Raw genomic sequence first — 24,601 nt, forward strand, 5'->3', positions numbered from 1 at the left:
TCTGGCCACGTCCTGCACTGAGGCTGTTCCTGTCTCATGTAGAATATTTGGGGTTGGAAGGGATCTCTGAAGGACATCTGGTCCAACCCCGTTGCAGAGGGGCCTTTGGATATCAGAGGATGAATTTAAAAGGGGGATATTTTGGGAATTTAGACACTTGGATTCATTTATTTCTTCCCTGTCCCCCTCCACTGCTGAATTGTCTTGGGCTTTGCACTGGCTGCTTTCATCATTACCTTAATATGAAGTTATCACTCCTGAGTTTGAGTTCACTTTGAATTAGTATTAAATATCTTATTTCTGCCATTGCTTATTTGGAGTGAACCACTGGAGAAGTAAGATGTGATTCCTCAGGTCTCATCCAAAAAGGGATTATTTTAAACTTCAGTTTAAGCCTTGTCTGACTTAAGGGGTGCAGGGATATGGCTCAGAACACCTGCAGCCATTTCAGAGGGAATTCTCCAACAGAATCATTAGCAAAAAATCATCTTGGAAAAGAAAATCCAATCAGAAATCATCATCTTGGAAAAAACCTCCAAGATTTCCAAGGGGAAATTTGGGTGGACTTCACTTTACACAGGCTTTGTAAACTGAGCACAAAATGTCATCTAATACCATCTGCTGATTTAGGTGGGGTTTATTTTCCTCTTTGGAATCAAAGATGCTGAGAGAAGGATAGGGAGAATTTTATGCTTTGTTTTTTTTTAAGAGCTGATGATTCTGACTGCAAGGACTCTGGTGGAGCCCCAGAAAGGGGAGCTGGAGAGGTGTGAGATCTTCTTACATCTGCCTTTGCTTAATTTGGTGTTTGGTTTAAGTGTAAAAATCCATTTTTAGCAAAAATTTCAGCATTTCAGTGATTTGGATAAACTTCCCAGTAGCAGAGAAGAGAAATGCATTAGGTAAGAATTCAAATAGAATATTCTAACCATTGCCATGTTTTTAATGAATAAAAAGCCATTCCAAATCAAAGATAATTTTATACATTTCAGCTCAATGCTGGAAGTGTAGAATGGTGAATTTTCAGGAGGCAGCTTTATTGGTGCAGAAGCACATTCCAAACCTACTGATTAATATTCCTCCTTGTTAATGGAAAAACAGTGTTGTCTTCAGTGATAACATGTTCTGTGTGCAGTGTAGCTGGCAAAAAATAGTTGGTTGGAGAAGTTCAGCATGAATTTAGTGGTGAGATGTGGATATCAGCTCATTGGGAATGTCCCAGAGCAGGAATTCTGTCAGTAAGACACAGAAAATCTTGGAATTAGGGAGATGCTTCTTTAAGAGCTCACTAAATCTCATTTGAAGTGCAGCATTTAGCATGTATTGTATCTGGGTTTTTTTTTTTCCCTCAGTATAAAGGGTTTTTTTTGGGAAAAAAAAAAACAAACCTTTCAACTCTGGCATTGCCAGAGTTCATTTTTACTCCTTTCAAACATTATTCTTGCAGGGAGGCTCTTAAAAGCTGCTGGAAATTTCTGTAAAAAAAGAAATGGTTATAAAACCCCCTTGCTGAAGAGAGTAATTTTTTATATAATCAATTTCTATTAAAGATAGACCTCAAGAGAAAAAAAGCATCTTAGTTCTGGTCCATCTGACAAGCCCCATGTTATTGCCTTTTGCTGCTGCAGCACAGATCAGCTTCCAGCTCTTCACATCCAAGGGAAATATTTTCCTTCTGAAGGGTAGAAAGAGGCTGAAGGAAAAACATTTGTGTTATTTCAGCATTTAGAATTATAAGTTTTGCAGAATAATTGATTGGTGTCTATCAGCAACAATTTATCCAGCATTGGAGGTGTTTTAATGGAATTGCTCCATCAGGCAAATTATTTGATTGCAAACTTAGGCTTTAACTTATCCCTCTTTGTGCTGCAGAAATAAATAAGACTTTTTTTTAAAAAAAAAATCAAGTTTCTTTCTCTGTTATCTACAGCTGGCTTTATTTGTACTCCTTAATTTTATATTAATCATATTAAATTCTACTAATCATCATCAATGACAGATTCCCAGAAAGGTTTGGGTTGGAAAGGACCTTCAGGATCATCCAGTTCCAACCTTCCACTATCCCAGGTTGCTCCATGCCCTGACCAACCTTGCCTTGGCCACTTCCAGGGATTAAATTCAGCAAACATTCCATATTTGTAGGATTTATTGATATTTTTGTTATCGAGCTGCATTCCTGAGCTTGATTCTGTCACCTGTCACAGCTCTGCCAATCCTGTTTTGCTCAGTGCTATTTCTGTCCCCTCAGCATCTCCAGGTGTCCTCTCTCCAAATGACCTTTTCCTGAAATATCCTCCCTGCCATGTGCCTCTTTTCACTTTCAAACTTGGATTTTGTCCCTTAAGCCTGCCCATAATAACTCCATTAACTTAATTATCCAGGACTCTCCTGTTCTCCTGGCATTACACACGGAGATGGGAATTACTTGCTTCAGAAGCATTTTTTCTTTAATAATAGAATCCCATTTTTCAATAGACTGACAATTCTGAACAAGCCCTACAGAAACAAGAGACGAATCTTAAATAGTATTTAATAAAAACCTTGGCCTGACACACCTGGTCAGGACATCCTAAAGCTTTACTTCCCTACATGTTGTTAAATATTGTTAGATTAGGAGCACTGAGAGCTTTTCTGTGTTTAATGTCTATCCCAAATTCTTCCTCCAAACAGAGGGGCTGTTTTTATCAATAACTACAAGCAGTAAAATTCTATTTGTGATAAATATTTCCATGTTTTGTCCCCAGAATCACTGCAGACTTACAAGGTTTGCAACCAAAACTTCCCATTTTAGGGCAATTGCCTGTGTATCAGTGCAGGAAAATTGGGCCAAATAAAATCAACTAGCAGCCCTTAGATGATTTTATTTTGACACCACCCTGCCAGGGAAGGATTTTTCCCCAAAATCCCACCCAGCCCTGCCCTCTGGCACTGGGAGCCATTCCCTGGGTCGTGTCCCTCCATCCCTTGTCCCCAGTCCCTCTCCAGCTCTCCTGGAGCCCCTTTGGGACCTGAGGCATTGATGTGATGAATTTGCTGGTTTTGGCTTTTTGTTTCTGACAATTTATGTTAACGAGTTTACTTTTTGCCTGCAGGCAGCAGTGAACCTTTTCTAATTTAGTTGCTGCATGAGGGATTGAAAGCAGAATTTGAGGAGTGAGAACCATTGGGATTAAACATATGGACTGTGGGAGGCTATGGAGCAACAAGCTCTGAGATGTGGATGGGTCTTCTTACTTTCTAGCACAGTCACACGTTGTCATGAATCATTTTCAGGTTTTGGCTGCTCATGATCTGTTGGTTACTGGAGAATTGCTGAGTCAGAGAAATCTGGGTTTAGGATGGAGGTGCTGAGGGATTTATCAGAGAATCATGGAATGATGGGCTGGTTTGGGTTGGAAGGGACCTTTAAACTCATCCCATTCCCACCTCTTGGGTGGGGACACCTTCCATGGTCCCAGGCTGCTGCAAGCCCCATCCAACCTGACCTTGGACACCTCCAGGGATCCAGGGGCAGCCCCAGCTGCTCTGGGAATTCCATCCCAGCTCCTCCCCACCCTGCCAGGAACAATCCCTGCCCAAAATCCCATCCAGCCCTGGGAGCCATTCCCTGTGTCCTGTCACTTCAGACTCTTGTAGTCTCTCTCCATCTCTGTTGCAGCTCCTTGAGGCACTGGAAGGGACAATGAGGTCACCCCAAAGCTTTTTTTTCCAGGCTGAACAATCCCAATTCTCCCAACTTTCCCCACAGCAGAGCTGCTCCATCCCTCTGATCATCCTGGTGCCTGCTCTGGACTCACTCCAGCTCCTTCCCCCTCTTGTCTCTTGGCATCTCCAAGGCTGGAGCCTGCACAGCCTCTGGGCAGTTTTTTCCTCTTTCTGCCTCCAGGGAAATTCTTTTTCCTTCCCCTCCAGCTGAGCCCCTCAGGTGACACCTGAATTTCCCTTTTCATCCTCAGATCCTGCAGGCACTCAGGGCAGCTGAAGCCTGGGCATTGTGCAGGGGAGGTGAAGCAGGAATTACAGAATTCCTTGTGGGTCACATTAATTGGATGACACAGCATTGGTGCTTCACATCCTGGAAAAATGGGATCCAGAGAAGCACTAATCACTTGAAAATGAGCTTAATGCACTCCCCAGCAATCTCTGCTAAATTTCCTGTTTCAGCTCAAAAATCAGCCCAGCCTGGGACCCAAAGCACTGCCAGCATTCTGGAGCCTTGGAGATCCATTTTTTTCCCAATAAGCATCTTATAGTCCAGAGATAAGATGAGAAAATGTAAATTAATTAATGTGGGTAGGAAATAAAAAGGTGATGAAAATTGCTATTCTCAGCATTGAACCACCTGATTTTGTTAAGCTGTTGCTATCCTAGGGATTGATGCCTTATGCTCACTTTTTATTGCCACATTTTTTTTAATTTGAATAATTAATATTTAAGTATCTAACCTTTACAAGTGAACTTTTTCCAGCTCTGTGCTGCCTGCTTAACTTTTATCCCCATATTTTAACCTGTTACACTCCTTGTATTGAATTACATTTTACAGATTCTAATAATACATTTTCTGCTGGATAGTGACAGTCCACCTTAAATTAATATAAAGTAAAAACACAGCAGCATAAATTAGAGGAGTAAAAAGTAGCCAAATTAATGGTTGAGACAGCTTTGAGTGATTTTTTCCCCCACAGAACTACAGTAGTGGAATGTTGATTTGTTTTCCTTCCATGTCAGAAATTGGGATTTCAGCTCCTAAAAGTTTCCTTCCAGAAGCTGAAATTTCCTTGTAAAAGCTGTTGGAAATTCCTGATCTCCCTGCTTAAAGGGAAGTCCAGCAGGAATTCCACAAGATGCTCCTTCCCAGAAATAATTCACACTAAAAGCTTGAGAATAATACACAAAATATTCAAGAGAAGCCCCATTTTCAGATTCTTGATCAAGGATTAACATTCCCTTGGGATGGGAAATTAAACAGGAGCAGAAAGGGCAGGTCCAGGAGAAGATAATAAAAAATAATAATAAAAAAAGATAAAGAATAAAACAGGTTTGGAAGCTTTCAGAGTACCTGGCTTTTGGGTATTTCAGAATTGCCACAGTTTCTACATTTCAGTGCAATTCCTTCTTAACAGCAAGATTTTACTGCACTGTAAAAATTGCATGTTTACCATGATATACAGAATTTTTATTGAAATACCTCAGGATCTAAATTGACTTTTTCCTGGCAATACCCCCTGCTAAAACTCCTTTTCTGTCTTTAAAAATGGTGCATCAACATCAGACAGAAATTTGTGTCGTGTTTGTAGATGATTTTTGAAGAGTTCTGTGACCTCATAATTATTGAAACCGCTGGATGAAATGATCAAATGGTTGGGTTTTTTTACAATTCCATCACATTTTTGACTTCTGTTTTAAATTCTGCCTGAACATGGCTCCAAGGAATAGTTTTTCCTGTCAGTTTTAAGGCTGTGGCTGCTCTGGTGCACTGAGAGAAGGTGACAGTGATTCCTGGCTCTGGAGTTCCAAGTTCCTGAACTTACTGCAGAAATAAATCAAATTTTGAGGAAATTTGAATACCCAAATGGGGATGTCTTTCTTTTCCTCCTGATTTTTAAAGCAGCTTCAGGTTTTGCTAATTTGTCTTTTTGCTGCTGTTTAATATTTGATCAGTTTCCTGTTTCTTTTAAAAAAAATGAGACAGCAACTTGATTTTCCCTTTTTTAAAAAAGAAATATATATATTAATTTTTGGAATATATATTATATATTTTATTCATAAGAAACATATATTCTTCTTAATATAAAGAGAAAATAATATGAAATATATTTGTAATCTTAGCAAAAAAATTTAGTATGCAAAATAACTGTATTCCCAAAAGGCTCTTAGAATTTAGTCCTGACAGTATTGATATTTTGGATACTAAAAACCCTTTAAAGCTTTTTTGTTGCTTTCTCCACTGTCTCTGCCTTTTGTGCTCCATTGTGCCAATACCCAGAAATTCATCTTGAGGGGGGAAGAATTTAATTTCCTGAATTTCTGCCTCCTCACCTGTGCTCTGCCTGACACTCAGGATGCACTTGGGTAACTCAATCACTCCTTTAAGATGTTGTTTGAAAATAAAGATTTGAAACAGCTGTAAATATATTTTTTTTTAGTATTAAAATGTTGAAAATTAAATCACATTCCAAAACCTTACACAGTCAGTTAAGGCAAAGTGAAGGATTTTCCTTGGAATACTGATTTATCCCATAAGGGCATTATTTCTATGTATTTTAAGTCTCTCCTGTGTTAATTGGGAAAAAGAGCTCAAGACTAAGAACCTCCTGCTGAACCTCTGGCAGGTCCAGTGCCCCCCAAGAAGGATTTCTGAACAGTTTGAATTTCTGTTCCTAAAAGCTGTTTCACCCTAAAGAGAGCTCAGGTCACTCCCTGCAGCATTTTCAGTGCAAACCCTTGGCAGGGGAGCTGCTGGATTTAATCCCAGCCTGGCTCAGGACCTGCTGCCCTTTTCCCAGAGGTGTCAGGGCTTTGTGGAGCAGCAGAAGTTCCTACAGGACATCCCAGGGCTGCTTTAATCAGGGAATTCCTGGTTTATCCCTTTGCCTTATCCTGTCTCCAGAATGGCAATCCCCTTTTCTCCTGCAGTGGGAATTCTCCTAAACTGGCACCAAGCTGAGCTGGATTTGCTCAAGCATCCCCTGCAAGCTTGGCTTGGGGCAAATATCCAAAGGCATTTCAGGTGGGAATGGGGAGCTGGACCTGCCCACTCCACCTCTCTCAGTGGGAAAACTCTCCCAATTTGCTTTTCTGGAGTAATCCCATTTGCATTGAGTGCAAGAGTGGAAGCTGGAAGTTTCCTTAACTTGAAATCCACTGAGTAGAAATGAAGATTTGCAAAAATTTCTAACTGGATTTTTTTTTCTAGCTAATGGGATGTGGATAATTCCTGATGGAATTGTGCTGTGTTGGACCTCCAGGCTGCTCTGAGCCAGGAATTGCACAGCAAAAGGGAGGCACAGGAGGATTTGGGTATTTCTGTGCTTCTGAATTTGGCTGTAAAGGAGGAAAAAAAACATCCATTGGTTCCTGCTTCTGCACAGAACCCTGCTGTGGTCAGTTGGAGGTTTCCATCCTTTTTTCCTTTATTTCTGTGCAGAGAAGAGAAAGTTAATAAATAAATTAACTCTCCAGTTAATTAAAAAAACTCCAGTTCTTCTGCCTAAAGCTGACTGAGCAGAGAATTACAGAGTAAGGGGGGAAATCCTACATTGGTGCCTTCATTTGAGTTTCTGTCTTCACTGGATTGTCATTTTTGTGCATTTTCATTTGTGCTGCACTGCCTGCTTTGCTGCAAGCCTGAGGCACGTTTGTGCTCACCTCACCTGCTCCTCCTGCAAAACAGCTGGATTTTTTGGGACTCCAGAGAAGGACAGTGAAGCTGTCAGTGTGAAACATCATCAGCTTCATGATGGCTTCACCTGATGCCCAGTGCCTGTTGTTCTTTCACTGGATGTGCCAAAAAAAAGAGCCTGGGTAGGAGTTTCAGTTTATAAAATCAGAAATTGGTTTGGGCTGGGAGGGATTTTAAAGCTCAGCTGATTCCAGCCCCTGGGCAGGGACACTTCCCACTATCCCAGGGTGCTCCAGCCTGGCCTTGGGCACTGCCAGGGATCCAGGGGCAGCCCCAGCTGCTCTGGGAATTCCATCCCAGCTCCTCCTCACCCTGCCAGGGAACAATTCCTGCCCCAAATCCCATCCAGCCCTGATTTCACTCTCAGACTGTCACTGGGATCTGTATCTGGTTCTCTTTGCTCTACAGACCCTCTCTCCAAATGACTTCCCAAGTCCAGTTGTTAAGGCCATAAAAATAAATCTAAAGTAGGTAAAGTATAAAAGTAAATTTGAAGTTCACTTGTTGCTCAGAAAAATCCTAAATACCTCCAGCAATTTAAAACCAAAGCTCACACCTTGTAACATTTCCCATGCCACAGCTCTGCTGCCCACAGTCAGCTCTGATTTACACAGGGCTTGAATTTTATGGCTTCAGTGGAGTTAAATTTCTGTTGTGTTGATTGCAACATCGAGGCCAGCCTGCATTTTGATGGAATCATTGCTCCCTCCCAGGAAAAAATGGGAATATTGGTGTTTTTAAGGTACCTGTAGATAATACATGCACTGTTCCTGCATGTGTCACAATTGGCCGTGTCCTGACCGGTCCGATAGGAAAGCCTGCAAAAACAAGAACATGAAATCAGTAAAAAAAACTTCTTTATTTTAACAAGTTTTTCCCTTCCATGACTGTTTTTGTAATAATCAGAATTTCAGGATTAGTTTTTTACCTTCAATATTGAATCCAGACATTAGAAAAATAGCATCAAAAGTGCCCTATTCAGCTTAAATTGAGAAATTACTTCTTTGGGTGAATAAATATTTTCTCCACTTTTGCTCTAAGCAAACTCTGGACATTAAACAATAAATCAAAACACATAATTCATTATATCAGGAGAGTGTACAGGCTATAATAATGCAAAATAGGATCTGTTTAGGAATTTTGGGCCTCTCAGTGAGGTCTGAAGATTTGTTGTGGGGATGTTTGTGTTGAAAGGAAGAAAATACCTTTGAAATGCCATTTCCTGTGCTCCCTTAGCCTGCAGCTTTGTCACTCTCTGGTTTGAAGTTTCTTGCAGACTTCTCCTTCACCTGTGCTTGTTCTCTGCATTTTAATTTTTTTTTTAATTAAAAAGGGGTTTTTAAGGTATGCAGGTACTTTTTTTATACATAAAAATGTCATAAAAATAAATATACATCATTAAAATAGAAGAGTTGCCTGTGAAGATGAATGACATGCAGATATGTTTAAAATGAAAATTGAAAATTCAATATTTGTGCATCAGTACTTAGATTTTTCTTTGTAAAATCACTATTTTAGGCTCTTTCAAAGTTCATTTTGGTTTGTTACGTAGAAGCAGGTGCTGACAACGTTTCTTCCAAGTTGTTTTTAGAAGAAGCAGGGAAATAATTTGTCCAGGGAACTTTGGAGATGTGGAAAATGGATCCAAGTCAGGATTCCTTCAGGGAATGAGGTTGTTCCCTCCAGGCCAGGCAGTGCAGCTGATTGACCTCCAATTACTCAGGGCTGCTTCTCTTAACCAGGGGCATCTCTGCCCCTTCCTTCCCTTCCCTTCCCTTCCCTTCCCTGCAGGGACAGAGCTCCTCTGCTGCCCTGACAATGAGGAAAAATAAAAAATCCAGCATATGAAAAAAATAAAATAAAATAAAATAAATTTAATTAATTTTTTTACCTGACAAAACATCCAGCCTGTGCAATATCAAGTGTTAATGGGAAATCCTGCACCAACTGTTTGATGTGCCTGTCCCCAGGATGAAAAATCAGCCTTTGTGAGGTGCTGCAGGCTGTTTGTGTAGCTCAGAAAATGATCAGCTGGGCCTGTGTCACTTTTCTTTAGGATTTTAAGGATTATGAGTGGCACAGCCAAAGGCTCTGGGGCTGTGGGTGCAGCTCTTGGCACTGTGGTGGCACCAATGGAAGTTCATAAAAGGGTGAATCCACTTCTTCTTTTAAGACTTTTTTTTCCTTCTGAAAGCAAAATGCAACGTGGAGTTCTTGCTGTTCTGGGTGGTGGTTGTTATTTGGCCTCCAAATTGCTTTTTAATCAGAGGAACATGCTCAGATTACCAACACTGCTGGTTTTTAATGTCACACAAAAGTCACATCATGGAACTATGGAATGGTTTTGGGATTATAAATCCCACCCCAGCCATGGCAGGGACACCTTCCCCTGTCCCAGCTGCTCCAGCCCCAATGTCCAGCCTGGCCCTGGGCACTGCCAGGGATCCAGGGGCAGCTCTGGGCCTCCCCACCTTCCCAGGAAACAATTCCTTCCCAAAATCCCATCTAAGCCTGTTATCATTTTCCCAGCCTGGAAAATAAAATTTGAGATAAATTTAGGGTAAGAGGTAATATAAAAGTGGATTTTTATTAAAGGCTTTCAGGGACAGATATGGAAAGATTCCTAGAAAAGTCTGCCCTCACAGTGGTGAGTACATTTCTATAGGCTTTAGGAAATTAGCATAATTGATGAAAGTGCTAATTAGGAGGACAGGTGGTGATGCAGTTCTCTCTAGATTAAGTCCCTTTTCTGGAGTTAGGCACTAAACTGTACTTTGCCCATGAAATGTATCTTGGAGAGTTTTTCTCAGCCGTGGTACTTGGGAAGAACCAATGTAGGACAGGGGTCTTGCATTTCTCAGGGCTTGGAGTTCTGGAATTTGTGCAGTTTTTTTGTCTAGGGGAAAAGTCATTGGGAAAATGAGCCATTAATAAAATAGTTTAGAGAGCTCCAAAATGATGTGAGAGAATACAGAGAATACAAAAGGAAAAAAGGCAAAAACCAAAACAGTGTCAAACCCACCCTCCTTCAGATGTGCAGAGGAATTCATACAAAACAAAATATCCATTTGGTGTGTTCCTCCTTATGGGAAATACCCCAGTCCTGGTTTATATTTGCTCTTGTCCTCTCTAAGAGCAGCAATTCCTGATTTTCATTTCCCCTCCTCAAATCTTTGAGAAGCCAACATTCAAATTGTCCCTGCTATGAAGCTGAGACTTGTAAAATGGGTTTTTTTCTCAAGCTATTGATCAGCTCCTAAAAGCTCTAACTAAAGATACAACATTTAAAGTTTACAGATGAGTTGGGGAAGGCCTTTATTTACTGAGGACATAAAGAACAGTCAATAGCTGCCTTCAGAGGGACGTGGCTGTGCTCTTTATAGGTAAAGCCATAAATGCTCTGTGCTGGTGCCAGCTTGGTTTGGTTGTTTTGTTTAAAGTTGTTTTCCACTTGGGACATTTTCATTCTTATTTGTGGCCCTGCAAACAGCTGGAACTGGATGATCTTAAAGGTCCCTCCCAATCCAAACCATTCTATGATTTGATGGTCTTTAAATGCACAATAATTCCAGATTTCCATATACTTAAAAAGGTATTTGCTGGTATGAGACTGACTTGTTAAGCTGATGAAAATGGTCCTTGGATGTAACTATTTAAAAATGAGATGATTTTTGGATGATGAGTTTGAAATCCTGATCTCTCAACTGCCACGTTCAGCTCTGCTTGATTTTAGCATCTTTGCAATTCTCAGTCTTCACCGATTATAATGAAAATATTCATTTTCTAGTTGGATTTAATTATTGATTAAATCTTCTTAAAGCAGTTTTTCCTTACTGAGTATTTCTAGCTTTTCAGAGCTGATTTTTGCATATTTTCTATTATTTCCTTCCTTCAGTGATCCTGTTAGAATTCCCTGAAAGCCCCAAGAACGCTCCATGGTGTCCCAGTGTTTGGTTTCTGTTTGGCAGTTTCAGAGCTCTTTAGCCAGGACTGAATTATGTGAGTGTTAGAACAGTATAAATTCAATTATTTCTCTAAAAATTAATCTCCTCATGAAAGAATTCTGTTGTTGATACCTCAGGGCTTTGGACTTTTACTTTCTTGTTTTCACATCATTTTCTACACAAACACTTGCATGGAATTCATCTCCTTCACGCCAGCAAAGATTTCACTCCTGGCACAGCATTTCCATGCAAAGTTTAAGCAGTGAGGTTGATTTTCAGTGCAGACTTCCTGAAAAACAGAGTTTCCATCAGTTTTAACTCCCAGGAATGATTTGAGATTTGGATACCAGGAGGAGAGCAGAGTTTTGGGTGAGGATGCTTTCCTTGTGCCATGCAGTGTTTTGAGTAAGCTGCTTTTTTTCCTTCCTCCTAAAAATAATAAACTATTCCAGTGTAGGAGAGAGATCAAAAACTTTGTCATTTGTTAGTAAACCAGTTGTTATTTTTGCTAAGAATAAATTATTTCAAATGTCTTGGACAAAGCAAAGTTTCCTACAGCAAATCTGTCTCCTTGTTGGAGAAATGGAAGTTGGGTTTGGCCTGGTGCAGATCCCAGGGGTGTTCTGGAGTTTCAGACTGTTCTGTGTGAGATGTTCTGATGTCCACTATCCTGTATTTTCTGTTTCCACCTGCATGTGCAGAGCTTGGGCAGGTCAGGGAGTCCCAGAATCGGTTTGGGTTGGAAGGGACCTTAAATCCCATTAAATTCCATGGGCAGGGACATCTCTCATTATCCCAGGGTGCTCCATGCCCTGTCCAGCCTGGCCTGGAAGGTCCTGGAGCAAGGATGGATGTGGGTGAGTTCAGTTTCTCTGCATCTCCCCTTGCAAAGGAGATCTCATCTCCAGTTTTTCACACATTTTTCCATATTATCTTCAGGAGATTTTCATTTTCTGGCAGGTTTTTGGTTTTTTTTTTAAATGTTCTGGGCACAACCTCAGCTTAACCTCAATTAACACTCCCAAGTATTAAAATATCATAATGAAGAAGAACCATTTTGCTGACATGGACTGGCAGCAACTAAGAATAGGCTGCAATTTCCAGAGCAGCCTAAGGGGATTACACTCTAAATCCCTGTGAAACACAGAATTTGTGCACCTGCTGGAGGCCTTTTTTAAAACATACCAACTTTAACATCAAAATCTTTGCATTTGAATATTTTTTTTTTGCCTGTATAAATTAGAGAGACCCCATTGAGTTGGGAGAGGGAAGCTTAGATCTGTGTATGCTGATTTTTTTTTTAAATGGGCATCTATTAAAAACAAAGAAAAAATTCCTAAAAATTGATTTAGAAGGATTGATCTGTTAGATTTGGATGTTCTCCCTTCTCTGCTGGGACTCAGGGAATAATTGATATTAACTGAGTCCCCTAATGGCAGGGTTTTCCAGAAGTGGCTGTGGGGTACAGAGCAGGATGATCCTGATGCTCCTCACACTTTTGATGGATTTTTCACCAGCAAAGAGGACGAACAGACTTCAAGAATATATTTTTTTGTTGATGTTTGTTATTTAAATATAGTGAAACAAATGATCTTAAGCAGGGAGGGCCTTTAAAGGGTGTTTGAAGTGACAGTTCTGGCCTTGCTCAGAGAAGTGCAGGTCCTGCTTCTCCTGAAGTCTTTGTATTAATTGATTAATTGGAGTTGTTTTATTATTTCCTAGAGCTGCTGGGACAATTCATAACACAGCTACTGATCCCACAATCCTAGAGTGGTTTGGGTTGGAAAGGATCTTAAAACCCACCCAGTTCCACCCCCTGCATGGGAGCACCTTCCACAGACCAGGCTGCTCCAAGCCCCATCCAACCTGGCCTAATGCTGCCCATCTTTACTGAAAAATGCTTTAAAAATCAACACTTGGGTGGAGAACTTCTCAAAATCTTTGTTTCCCACTCTAAAGTATTACAGAACTGATCATTCCAGTAAGTGTGCTTCAAGAGAAAATTGACATTATTATTATAATTTGCCTTTTGGCACAATTAAATGACTTCACTTTGTCACGAGAGCTTTATTTGTCCTTATGACTTGAGTAAGTCAGTTTTCAGCCACATAAAATGCAGAAAAATCTCTTGTACATCTTTTGCATCTTATTTTAGGTTAAAATAAATCCTGCTTAGCCCTGGAGGTTTATTCTGCCCTAGGAAAGATTTACCACTTTAGTTCAATGAGAAACTCATACAAATACATTTGTATGAGCAAAATCTGGTTTTTAGTGGATGAAAACCTCTGGTTTCTTTAAGAACTTCAGATTCTGCCCCTAAACCAGGTCTGGGCAGGTCTAAACCACCTTGGGCCAGCCTTTGGCTCTTATAAATGTGTTTTGAGACATCATTTTCAAAGCAGAAATATTGTTTTAACCTTTTTGCTGCTGTGTTTTCCTGAGGTTGATAATTACCAATTAGCAGTTTGCATTTAGAGATGATAAAAGTCAGGATGGATTTTGTGCCTGGAGGAATTACCTCAAGGCTCTTCTGGATTCAAACATGGATTTGTTCCATATGTTTCAGGCTCTGGTGTGCTTGGGTGATTTTTGGTTTTCCTCCTAACTATTTTTTTATTTCCCATGGTTTTGTTGTCTGTTTTTCCTGTTTCCCTTGGTTTTGTTTTCCCCTGGGAGCACTCGGAGATCACTCTGAGTGATCCCAGCTTTGTGCTCCTGGGTGGTTTTCTAACAAAGGATTAACTAAACCTTAATGAAAACAGTTTTCCTCTCAAAAACTCAATCCCATTCCACCTCCTGCCCTGGACAGGAGAACTTCCACAATCCCAGGCTGCTCCAAACCCCATCCAACCTGACACTCCCACCCTGAACACTCTTCTCTCTTTTCCTTTCAAGCTGCTATGATTGATTTGGCTGAAAAAAATCCTTTGCCATGCACACAAACTCAATGGTGAGATTTTTCAGGCTCTTTCCAAGACAAGGTTTGTCTTTTGCTGTATGCTGACAGTTGGAAGCAGATGACTAATTTGCTTTTTGAGGTATTTGCACTGTGGGCGTACGGCACGACTCCCACGACAGCAATTCAAGTGCTTTCACCCTGTAAATACATTTTGTATTATACTCAGGTTAGTCAGGGAGTGTTTTGTTTTGTTTTTTAAATGAATATATATTTTAATAGGACTGTTGAGTTACTTTGAAAAAAAACCAGCACAGTGAGAACGAAGAGAATTAAAATGTTTTTCAAGTGAAATCACAAAATCTTACAGGAATTAGGAGTGTACAAGGTCAAACGTTTCTCCTGAATATTTGTGCCTCTGCTGTCTCATCAGAAAAATCAGGAGGATAATTAAATTGTCTGCTCCAGGTGTTAATAACAATCCAGGGAATTTGCTCTGGTGGAACCACAGCTGCATTGCTGGTGTGTAATTCTCAGGCCAGGCACTTCCAGCAGGTTCTGGGAGCACATTCCAGGTGAGGCTGGGGTGAGCTCTGTCCCTTCCCCCTTCATCCCAAATCTCTGCTTTGGTTTCCTGTGGATGGAGGATTCAGGGCTGGATTTGGGGTCATTACCTGGATGCAGCTCATCATCAGATCTGCTGCACCCCCATCCTTTCCTGCAGCATCCCACTGCTCTTACACACCCAAATCCATGGAATTTTATATTTCATTTTGTGGGTGTAACTCCTGGGAGCGGCTGGGGTGATGTGGAATGGTGGAAATCCTTGTGCCCTCCCAGCTCCTGCTGCTCCCACCCTGAGCTGAGGAGTTCCTAAAACACAATGCCTGGGATTCTGCTTGGTTTGGACTTGTAAATTGAGGCTGCTCCCAGGAACTGTTTCTATAAAGGAGGGAAGATGGGAGAAATCAAAATCTGTGGTATTATTTCATCATTTTGCTGTGATTGAGATTTCAGTGCAAGCTCAAATACCCTTTGTGCATTATATCTCTAAGCCCACACTGGCTTCAGATAATAACTGCAGCAGCCAGACTTGTTTAAAATTCCAAATGTTGTGCAGCAGCATAAAATTCAAAGAGGGAGGAGAATTGCTGGCCACTGATGGTGGTGTTTGTGTGGAGCCAGTGCTTGGTGTGCCAGTGGCACTCAGGGCTCTGGGCTGGTGACAAGGTGGGGATCAGGCACAAGTTGGACTTGGTGGTCCTGGAGGTCTTTTCCCACCTGTATGATTCTGGGATTCTGTACTTGCAAGAGGGATGGGAAAATGTATGGAGATAAAAAACCAGCAGGAAGGATCATGGAGGTGCTGAGCTCTGTCTGCTGCAGCCTGAGCAGGTCCCAGTACTTGAAGTTTTCTCATTTCCTTGGATAATGGGAATTTGAGGAGAAACCACAGACCAGGAGTGTGGCAGTTGCTTGAGTTTTGTCCACGTTCCAGATCCCACGCCTGGAATTTCTTCAGAGCTTGTGTGGATGACAGTAATGTAAACAAATCTCTTATTTATCAACAAAATGACCTAACTCACACCAGGTTCAAACCATTCCAGAGGGTGAACTTCCTTCTGAATGCCAAAATACCTCTGCTGGCTTCTGCAATCCAGCCTCTCATCCTGAGGAGTTACTGGACCACCCCCAGCTTCTGTGGCTTTAAACTGGAGAAAGGTTTGGGATATTGGGAAGGAATTGTTCCTGCCCAGCTGGATCCCTGGAAGTGTCCAAGGTCAGGTTGGATATTGGGGCTTGGAGAAGCCTGGGATAGTGGCAGGGGATGGACTGGAATGGTCTTGGAGGTCCTTTCCAACCCAAACCATTCTGGGATTCTCTGATATTGGAATCAAGGGGGGAAAATCCCAGTGTTCCCCCATGTGGTTGTGTCTGTCCTCTTCTGGTTGGTTCATGCAGTGATTAATGGGGCACAGATCATCCCCCATCATCATCCTCTTAGGAAAAGAGGCCCAAACATAGTTGGGAATGTTTGGAGGGATTTCCAGGCTCCCTTGGAATGGCAGTTTTCCTTCTCGTTGACCTGGAGCACCGATCCCTCCATGACATGGAAAAACCATCCCAACAAAGCATCCCAAAAAGCTCAGAATTGTCCCAGTTTCACTTCACTGTTTTACTAACCTCTGTTTAACAGGGAATTACTCATCCATCTTCAAAATTCCTCTGTTTTGGCAAAGCTCAAAGCAAAACCTGGAGGAGCTGTGGGACAGTGTGGACTGGTTTTGTCCAGGGGTGAGTGAGAACAGTTCCAGCAGTGAGCCAGAGGTGGGATCAGGGAGGATGGACACATCCAAACCTGGGAATTCCTCCCATCAATTTTCCTCAGGCCACAGATCCCAGGATGTGTGGGTTGGGAGGGACCTTAAAGATCATTTCATTCCAACCCTGAATCCAGCTCAGCTCTCCATCATCTCCCAGTTTTTCACCTTCACTTTCCTAAATGTGCTACACAGGAGCTTTTTTAAGCCTGTCCTAAATCTGGAACCTGGCGTAGCTGGAGCCTCTGCAGCTTAAAAACAAAACACCCTGATCTTCAGACAAGCCTTTTTCCTCTTTTTTGCCATTTTTCCTCAGTCAGGATAAGAGATAATTGTACCTTTGTGCAAGCACAGGGGCTCAGAAGGAGGTGTCAATTAGAAATCAGTTGTTTCATCTCCTGGTGTAGGAACAGCAGTGAGAAATTTAACACTGTAAAGCTCATTTTGGTCCCATTTTTACAGGCTCTGCATTCTGATAGTGCCAGCAGCCAAACTGCAGTTATTAAAGGATTATTCTAATTGTGAAAACATGATAATTCCTTACCCCTTTAAAAAAAAAAACAAAACAAAACCAAGACTGATTTAGCAGGAAAACTCTCCTTGCAGGTGTGTGATTTGGGCAGCTTGGTGACATTGGGAAGCTTCTGATCCATGGTCATTCCTATGGATACATTTAGCAAAAACACTGTTTGATTACATTTGTTTTTAGTCTTTCATTAGTGGACTCAATCAGTGTTTCCAGCTTTGAATTGTGGACATTTGCTTTTATTGGCCTTTGTGTCCCTGCAGCCAATGTGCTGGAAAAGTCCTGAACCTTAATTTCACATTGAAGCTGCTGATCCTGGGCTGGAACAGGGAGCTGTGGTGGGGAATGACATTTCTTCTTGGTTTTAAAGTCCAGTGAATAGCAACCAGATAGAAATCAAATTATTTTTCTCGGTATTTCAAATAAGTTTCCATTGAATTGTGTCCATGCAGTATATGCAGATAAAAAGCTGGACTTTATTAGCAAAATAAGTTCTATTTTCTAAGGTTCAGAACATTCCTAGTGGCATTTTTTTGGGGGAGAAAGCAGAATATTAATGGCAAGTAACTTTGCTAAAGTGATTATTCCTTTTTTTTCCACATGTTTATTCCACATTCTGGTTGTTGTTAAGTGTTCACTTTTCCCTTATTTATTTTTTTTTCCTCATTCCCTTGCTGAAAGCCTCCCACCACTCTGTTCCTCACAAAGGATTGATAGAAAGTGGCTCTGACAGCAGGGTTATTTAAGAGCTCTCAATCTTCAATGTTACAGTACCCAGGTACTCTGAATTATTACACATTAATGTTCCAGGATGTCTGTGAACTGTGAGACTTTGCCCTTTTTATCCACTCTGACAATCTGATCTGAAACTTGGATTATCAGCCCCAGAATAAATGTGTCCAGCTCTAATGAAAAAGCCTATCAAAAATATAAATCTCATCCTGGTTTGAAGGCCTGTGAAATGATGTGCTCTGAGATACTCCTGGTACCTGCCTCTGGAGATCCAACTCCACATGGGTTTTAGGGAGATAACTCAGAAAGAAAAAAAAAGGAAAGTGAGGTTAAAAAGGTGGAATTTGAGGTAAAAAAAGGAATTAGAGGTTAAACCTTGGGTGATGCTGGATATTTTACCTTCAGTGATACTGGATATTTCAGTGATCAGTTTTATATCGTCAGCTTTCATTGCTTGGTTGGTCTGGGATTTTTTTACAGAAGAGAATTTTAGGTGAGAGGAGTCAAGGGGATCCCATGGGCTGGCAGCAGATATTGGAATAACCTCCAGGGGTTTTGGAATATCATGGAATTGTTCTAATGGTGAGGTGTCAGTGTGTGCCTGCTGTGCTCCAGCTTTGGGGGGCAGGAAAGGGCTGGTTCAGAGCTTGGAAAACCAAATTTCTTAAAGTGAGGGAAGGTAAATGGACTTTTGGTGTCTCAGTAATGCTCCTGCTTTGGGTTGAGTGAGCAGCACTCAACAATCACTGGCCCAAGGATCACAAGATCCATGGATTTGTGCAAAAATTACTCCTTTTTCCTAAGGTGGATGTATCCAAAGAGATTTCCTGCCTCAGGAAGGTGGATTGTTATCATTTCTGAGGTGTTTGGGTGTATCTGTGTTTGGGAATGATCTGTAAGTGATGCACACCCCAAAATACTGCAGCTCCAGTGACAGAAAAGAAGGAAGAATTTAGGGGGTGGTTTCAGGGATAATGAAATGAAAATGGTGATTCAGAGGTGATTCCAGACAGAATGAGTGGATGTGAAAAGGTCACAGCAGGAAATGAAGGCACTCATCACAATCTTCTTCCCAAACTGTTCTTACAGCATCCCAAACCCTGGAGTCTCTCAGAATATGACACAGTTTGTGCATCCCAGATGCCATTTGCTGCATTCTTTCTGCTTTTCATGTATTTATTTCTAGTGAGCTTTCATTTGTAGTTAAGCTTATCTATTGTTTCGCTCCATTTCCAGGTTTTCTCTCAGAAACGATCCTGTTAAACCTTCCCTTTGCCAGGGCTGCAATTGAAAAAAAAGCAAAACAAACCAAACTAGGGGGGAAATCCCAAACCAAGCCCTGTCCTGTCATTCCTGCAGCTGGCACATCGCTCCCAAAGGCTGTGCTTTCAGAGGCTTTGCTCTTGTAAACTCCTTTAATCTTCCTTTTCTCCAGGTGTGAAATAAGGAGCTCCAGTTTGGAAGCTGGGGGGGATGGATTGAGCTGGACAGCAGAGGTTGGTCCAGCCTTGCTCTGTCTCCTTGCTCTGAAGAGCTGGGCTGGTTCCTAAAAGGGAGCAGAGCAAACAACTCAGGCAATAATTGCTTTGGCTCCCTGACTTGGGTTTGCTGAGCAGGAGGATCACTCTGGGTGACCTTGAGGACCAGTGCTGGCTGTGCTGCTCGGGCAGGACTCGGGTGAGGATGCTCCCTGCTCTCCTGTTCTTGGGTGCAAACCTCCATCCACACACACAATATGGGCTTATTTGCTGCTCAGAAATGAGAATGTGAGGCACAAAAATCCCTTAGTCATTGAAAAACGTGCAATGACATTTAAATTCCATCCATGACAACGTGTTCTCTCAAAGCCTCTTCGAAGGAGTTTGTTGAGAGCTCTTTAAATTCCTGAACCACTGCTGACTAATAGAAGAATATAAATTAGCTCTGAAACAGGTTCATTTAACTCTTGTCTAATGTGTAGCATTTGGCCTGGCAGAGCCAAAATACTGTGACTTGTTTTTGTGTGGCAAATTGAGCACTTTGTTTATTAAAATTGCTGATTTGTTGTATAATGAGGAGGGCCCAGATTACTGTTCCTTCCACGGGAAGGATTTAAAGGGCAGGTCACTGCTGTTCTGCAGCAGCAAAGTAATTCTGATTATGTGCTCATCCTCTGTTCTCTATTTCACAGATCTTCGTTAGCCAGGTTTCAGAATGATTAACTTGCATTTTGCTTGCAGTCCTGACAGCCTTAGTGATTCTCACACATTTGGCTTCCTAAATTCTCCTCTGAGCACAGACAAATATGTCTGTAAAGTGAGATTGCTGATAATTTATCAGAATAAAACCAGAGAATAAAGCTGGGTTTGTGTTGTGATGCTGCACCCTGCATCATGTAATATTCAATGCTTTTTTTAACTCTGAGCTGGGACTCTTAATTGAAGCTGCAGCTCTGCACTTGCTTCATGCATGACTTAAGGCATCCAGCAATGTTTTCTGGGATGTAATTGGCTTTTTTTGTAGAAGCTTCCACACAGAGAGGTACAACAGCCATTTTGCCAAAGATTTAGTAAATAACGAGGAACATAACACAGGATTTTAATAATGCCCTTTGATACTGGGAGGGGGATCACAGGTTTTGTGTTTCTCCTCCTGCTCCAGTGGCTTTCCCCTTCCCTTCAAGCAGAGTTGAGTGCTGGCTGTTGTTGCTAATTGCAGATGATGGAGCACTGACATTTTCAAAAGCACACACAGATGATGGGCACCCAAAGGATGAGACTGCTGCCTTCAGAGATGCTGCTACAGTTCTGCTGGCATCGACTCATTTAGTGATGAATTGCAGTAATAGCAGTTCAGGACCTACAGCATATTAGTGAAAATGAATCCACTGAGCACCAGTCCCATGGCACTGCAACAGCACTTAAAGAACACTGATTTCCTTAAAGGCAGAAAAATCTGATTAAGAAATTTTAGCTGGGGCTTTGTTTTTTGCTTTTGGTGGGGTTTTTTTTGTTTTTTTTTCCCTTTACCAGCAGTGTGTTATTTGTATTTGTTCCTTGTAGCATGTGCTGTTCTAAGGAATTTAATGTACATCAGAAAAGTAGATGAGTTCCATAAACACAAAACATCTCTTACTGTTCTAGCAGATGGAAGAGGCTACAAAAAACAGTAGAACTGCTTTAAATTCTTCATCTAAACTGACCTAAAACCTGGTTATAACAGGGAAAAAAAGCTCAACATGCTGGCACTGAGGGGATACGTAATAGTTTACACAGGGTTTGTGGCAAAGATGTTGTAGGATGAATGCAGCAACTGGCAAGAATTATTCTAATAAAAGGATGGGGCAGCCTATTATTGCAGGAGTTGTGTAATTTGAGGGAGCTGGGGATAAAGACAGGCTTCGTGTTAATGATGTGTTGGTGTTTGCAGGAGAACAGAGTGTTCTCCCAGCTCTGCAGAGAGGGATCACTGCGGAAGGTCCCGAGCACAAAGCTGTGCAGTCTCCTTCCAAAGCATCCAGCAGCCACAAAATCAGAGGGGTCTGGAGTGCAGGGATGTGAAAATACACAAGTGTGCATCTCCCTTCTTCTCCTTCCCTCCCCCTCTGGACGCCCTCGGTGGGCAGCAGGGTCTGGGACATGTCTGGAGCACGTGCAGGAGCAGCTGGAAGTGGCTCCAGGAATAAAGCAGTGCTAATAAATAGGCTCTTCTTGGTCAAGTGAGTCTTGTAAACTCCAATACACGAGTCTGAGATGCTGTAAAGATATTCCAAACTGGGATTTATGCATAATTTCACCATTTTAGGGCTAATACAGCTTTGTAAGGCTGACAGCTGCAGAGGAATTATTTGCAGACAATCGTGGCTGGTTTGGCCAAGATCTGTTTTGTGCCAAGGGCAGGGATACACTCCTAACATTGGCTGCATTAACAGCTCTGCTCTGTCAGGGCAATCAAAAATCTGTATTTGCTGCACCTGTACCATCTTTGGGAAGGATAAAATCTGCATATGTAACTGTATGGAGGAAGGAGAGGATTTATAGCAGGTGACTCTGGGGGTGATGTGGGTGTTTGTGCACTCAGGGTTCTCGACGAGCGAGTGATGAGTTACGATGATGATGAAATAGTTTTCTGTATTTTGTGACTTGAAAAGCAGCTTGGCACTTCTTCCCAAAGCTCCTGCAGTTTGTTGAAGTTAAGAAAGTCAGGGGAATTCTCTTTCTGAATAATTTTTTTAAAAAATTGAATGATAGAGTTGTTTATGTTGGAAAAGATCTTTAAGATCATAGAAACCTGTGTGGCTTTCAGGTAGGCCAAGAAACGTCGCAGTCTGAATATCCAGGACTTGATAATTGATCAGGATGTAAATAACAATATAACAGCTGTAAAATAACCTCAAAACACAACGGCTGTGTTGACAGCAGGATCCAGCTAAGATGACTTTCTAATGCCAAACATTTTGAGTTGAAGGATTCACATGACTTCCACATTCATAAAGAAATTTAAGATGTACCTTTCTGACTCAAAAGCAGGTGCTGCTTCAAGTAGCATGAGCTGTTGGTTTCTTAATTTTAAAGTCCTGATCTCTTCTGGGCAAATTGTGATTTAATTACAGAAGTATTTCAAACCACACAAACAGCACACATACATTTTGAGCTATGTTCCCTGAATAAAGATGAGGGAACTAAGGTGAGTCAGTCTCCAAAATGTTTGTTAAGGTGATAAAAGATGGGTTGAACTAACCAGGTAAAGATTAAAGGTTGTACTGAGTTATAGTTCAGTATTTTTAATGCCTTGAAAATGGATTGATTTAAATAATGACAGCTAGGGATGAACACGATTTTATTTCTTTCTGATTGGGTTTGTTGTGTTTAGAGCTGTGTGAAAGTTACGAAGAAGACTTTGATATTCAAAGTTTCCATTTCATTTCCTTCTGAAAGAAATACCATGAAAAATTCAGGTGAAAGGAAACCAGACGAGATTCATATGCCATTAAGGGAATTACATTAGGAGTTGTAGTAATATCCCTTAATCTTAAAAAGGTAAGTCTCTTACAGAATGAAGGTTTTGCTGCTGCTTTTCATGCCGTGTGAGGAATTATGGCTAATGCAAGTTGCTGATGTGAAAACATCCTCGCTAATCCTGTTTGGAGAGCGGCTCGTTCTCCTTAGAAAAGGCACAAGAAGATGTAATATGGGCCCTTCGTTAAGTAATTACTTAATTACACCCTGGGACTGGCAGATAGCAATCTGAATGCTGCTGGCAGGTTTCTCCTAAAGCAGCAAAAGTCCATGTGAGGAGCGCCACGTGCGCAGCGGCAGGGGCGCGTTGGCATCAGCAAACTCAAGGTGGAAAAGACATTTCAATCAGCTCATACTCATGAAAAAAGCTTCTACTCACCCTTCCCTGTGAGCTTCTCCCTTCTCTAGCTCCTGTATAACACCCAACAACACTTTGATGGTCTCCTGACTAGAGCTGATCAGGTTCTCCATCATCTGAAGCTGCGCTTTCAAGTCCACAACTTCGGTGTGAGGCACGATTTGTTGGCATTCCTGGCTCACAGCCACGGCCGTCCGGCAGGGCTGGCTCTCCTCCATGGGCGCCACGTTGACCTGCAGGCTCTGGTCACTACATTCGGGGGCCGGGCACTGCGCCCGCGCCGCACAAACTCGGGCATCTCCGGCCGGGGGCTGCACCCCGTTCAGCTGCACCGTCCTCTTGTCGTCCTCCTCGGGGCACGGCCCCCAGTCGCCCAGGCCGGGCAGGTCGGGCTGCGAGGCCGGCAGGTAAACCGTGGCCACTTCGGTCTTGAAGACCCTCCCGTGGAGGGGCTGGGCGGCCTCGTCGCTCCCCAGCCGCGCCGCCGCCGCTCTGCCCCGGCCGGGCGGCCGCACCGGCTCCTCCTCGCCGGGCTCGGCCAAGTTGGGCAGAGGAGGCGGCGGCTCTTTGGGAGAAGTGTGCAAATCGCTGCTTTTCCAGGCCTCGGCGCCGTCGTCGTGCGCGGCGCGCTCGGAGATGTGGGAGATGAACTCGGCCGTCTGCAGGCTGCCGGCCTTCCTGCCCCACGCCGCGGCCTCGCCCGAGCCCCGGCCCTCCCTGTCCTTCACCTCGATCAGGAACCCGTTGTTCTCGCTCGGTAACGTGTCCACGGTCGAGGCGCTTTTCAGAATATTCCCTTTTTTCCTGTCCAGAGGGAAGGTCTGGTAGCACTTCTTGAGATCAGGGGAAGTCTGGACTCCTGTGCTCTTGGTGACGTTGGGGATGGACCTGCGGGCGGGCACCGTCATGTACTTGCGGTAGGCCGTCTTGTAGGAGATGGCCTTGGCCTCCCTCTTGTCGGGGTCCTGCGTGGAGGAGGTGGAGAGCTGCTTGTCCCTCTGCTCGTTCTGGGCCTCGCAGATATCCTTGAACCTCACCTGGAGGGCTTTGTTCCGTTTCTTGATCTGCCGGTTGGGATCCAGCGCGTATTTCATCTCCAGCGCCAGGGAAGCCGCGGGCTCGACGTCGCTGTCCGAGGCGGTGAGTAAGCATTTGCTGGGCTCCTTACTCACCATGATGCCTGCAGCCAAAAACAGGGCAAAAAGCCTCAAGTTACAACAGAAATGTTATTTTCTCCCCCTTTTTTTGCAATATTTGAGCCACGTTCCTGTGATCCCGCTGAAATCGGCTGCGACTCGTGACCGATGCGCTCGATTCCGTCAGGTCGCAGCCCTTGGTGACTCCCTAGAGATTTGTACCTTAATGGTGCTTTTTATCTCCATCTGTTGTGAATACCTGCTCCTCAGAGAGGAGCTTTCCTGGGGA

The 24,601-nt window shown here is 42.6% G+C and overlaps 2 protein-coding genes across 3 annotated transcripts in view; one reads left to right on the forward strand and one right to left on the reverse strand.

Moving 5' to 3' along the window:
- DOCK1 (dedicator of cytokinesis 1) overlaps window positions 1-24,601 on the forward strand; it is a 263,271-nt gene that overhangs the window by 89,389 nt on the left and 149,281 nt on the right. The gene's annotated exons all lie outside the window — the stretch shown is intronic.
- INSYN2A (inhibitory synaptic factor 2A) overlaps window positions 1-24,601 on the reverse strand; it is a 40,124-nt gene that overhangs the window by 3,565 nt on the left and 11,958 nt on the right. Inside the window, exons 2-3 of the mRNA XM_015632988.1 lie at window positions 23,198-24,356; window positions 8,149-8,220 (exon numbers count right to left, since the gene is read on the reverse strand). Of these exons, the coding sequence (XP_015488474.1) occupies window positions 8,149-8,220; window positions 23,198-24,351 (1,226 nt within the window). The 5' untranslated portion in view covers window positions 24,352-24,356. The remainder of the gene's footprint in view (window positions 1-8,148; window positions 8,221-23,197; window positions 24,357-24,601) is intronic.

Source organism: Parus major, chromosome 6, assembly GCF_001522545.3.
Source record: "Parus major isolate Abel chromosome 6, Parus_major1.1, whole genome shotgun sequence".
NCBI classification, from domain to species: Eukaryota; Metazoa; Chordata; class Aves; order Passeriformes; family Paridae; genus Parus; species Parus major.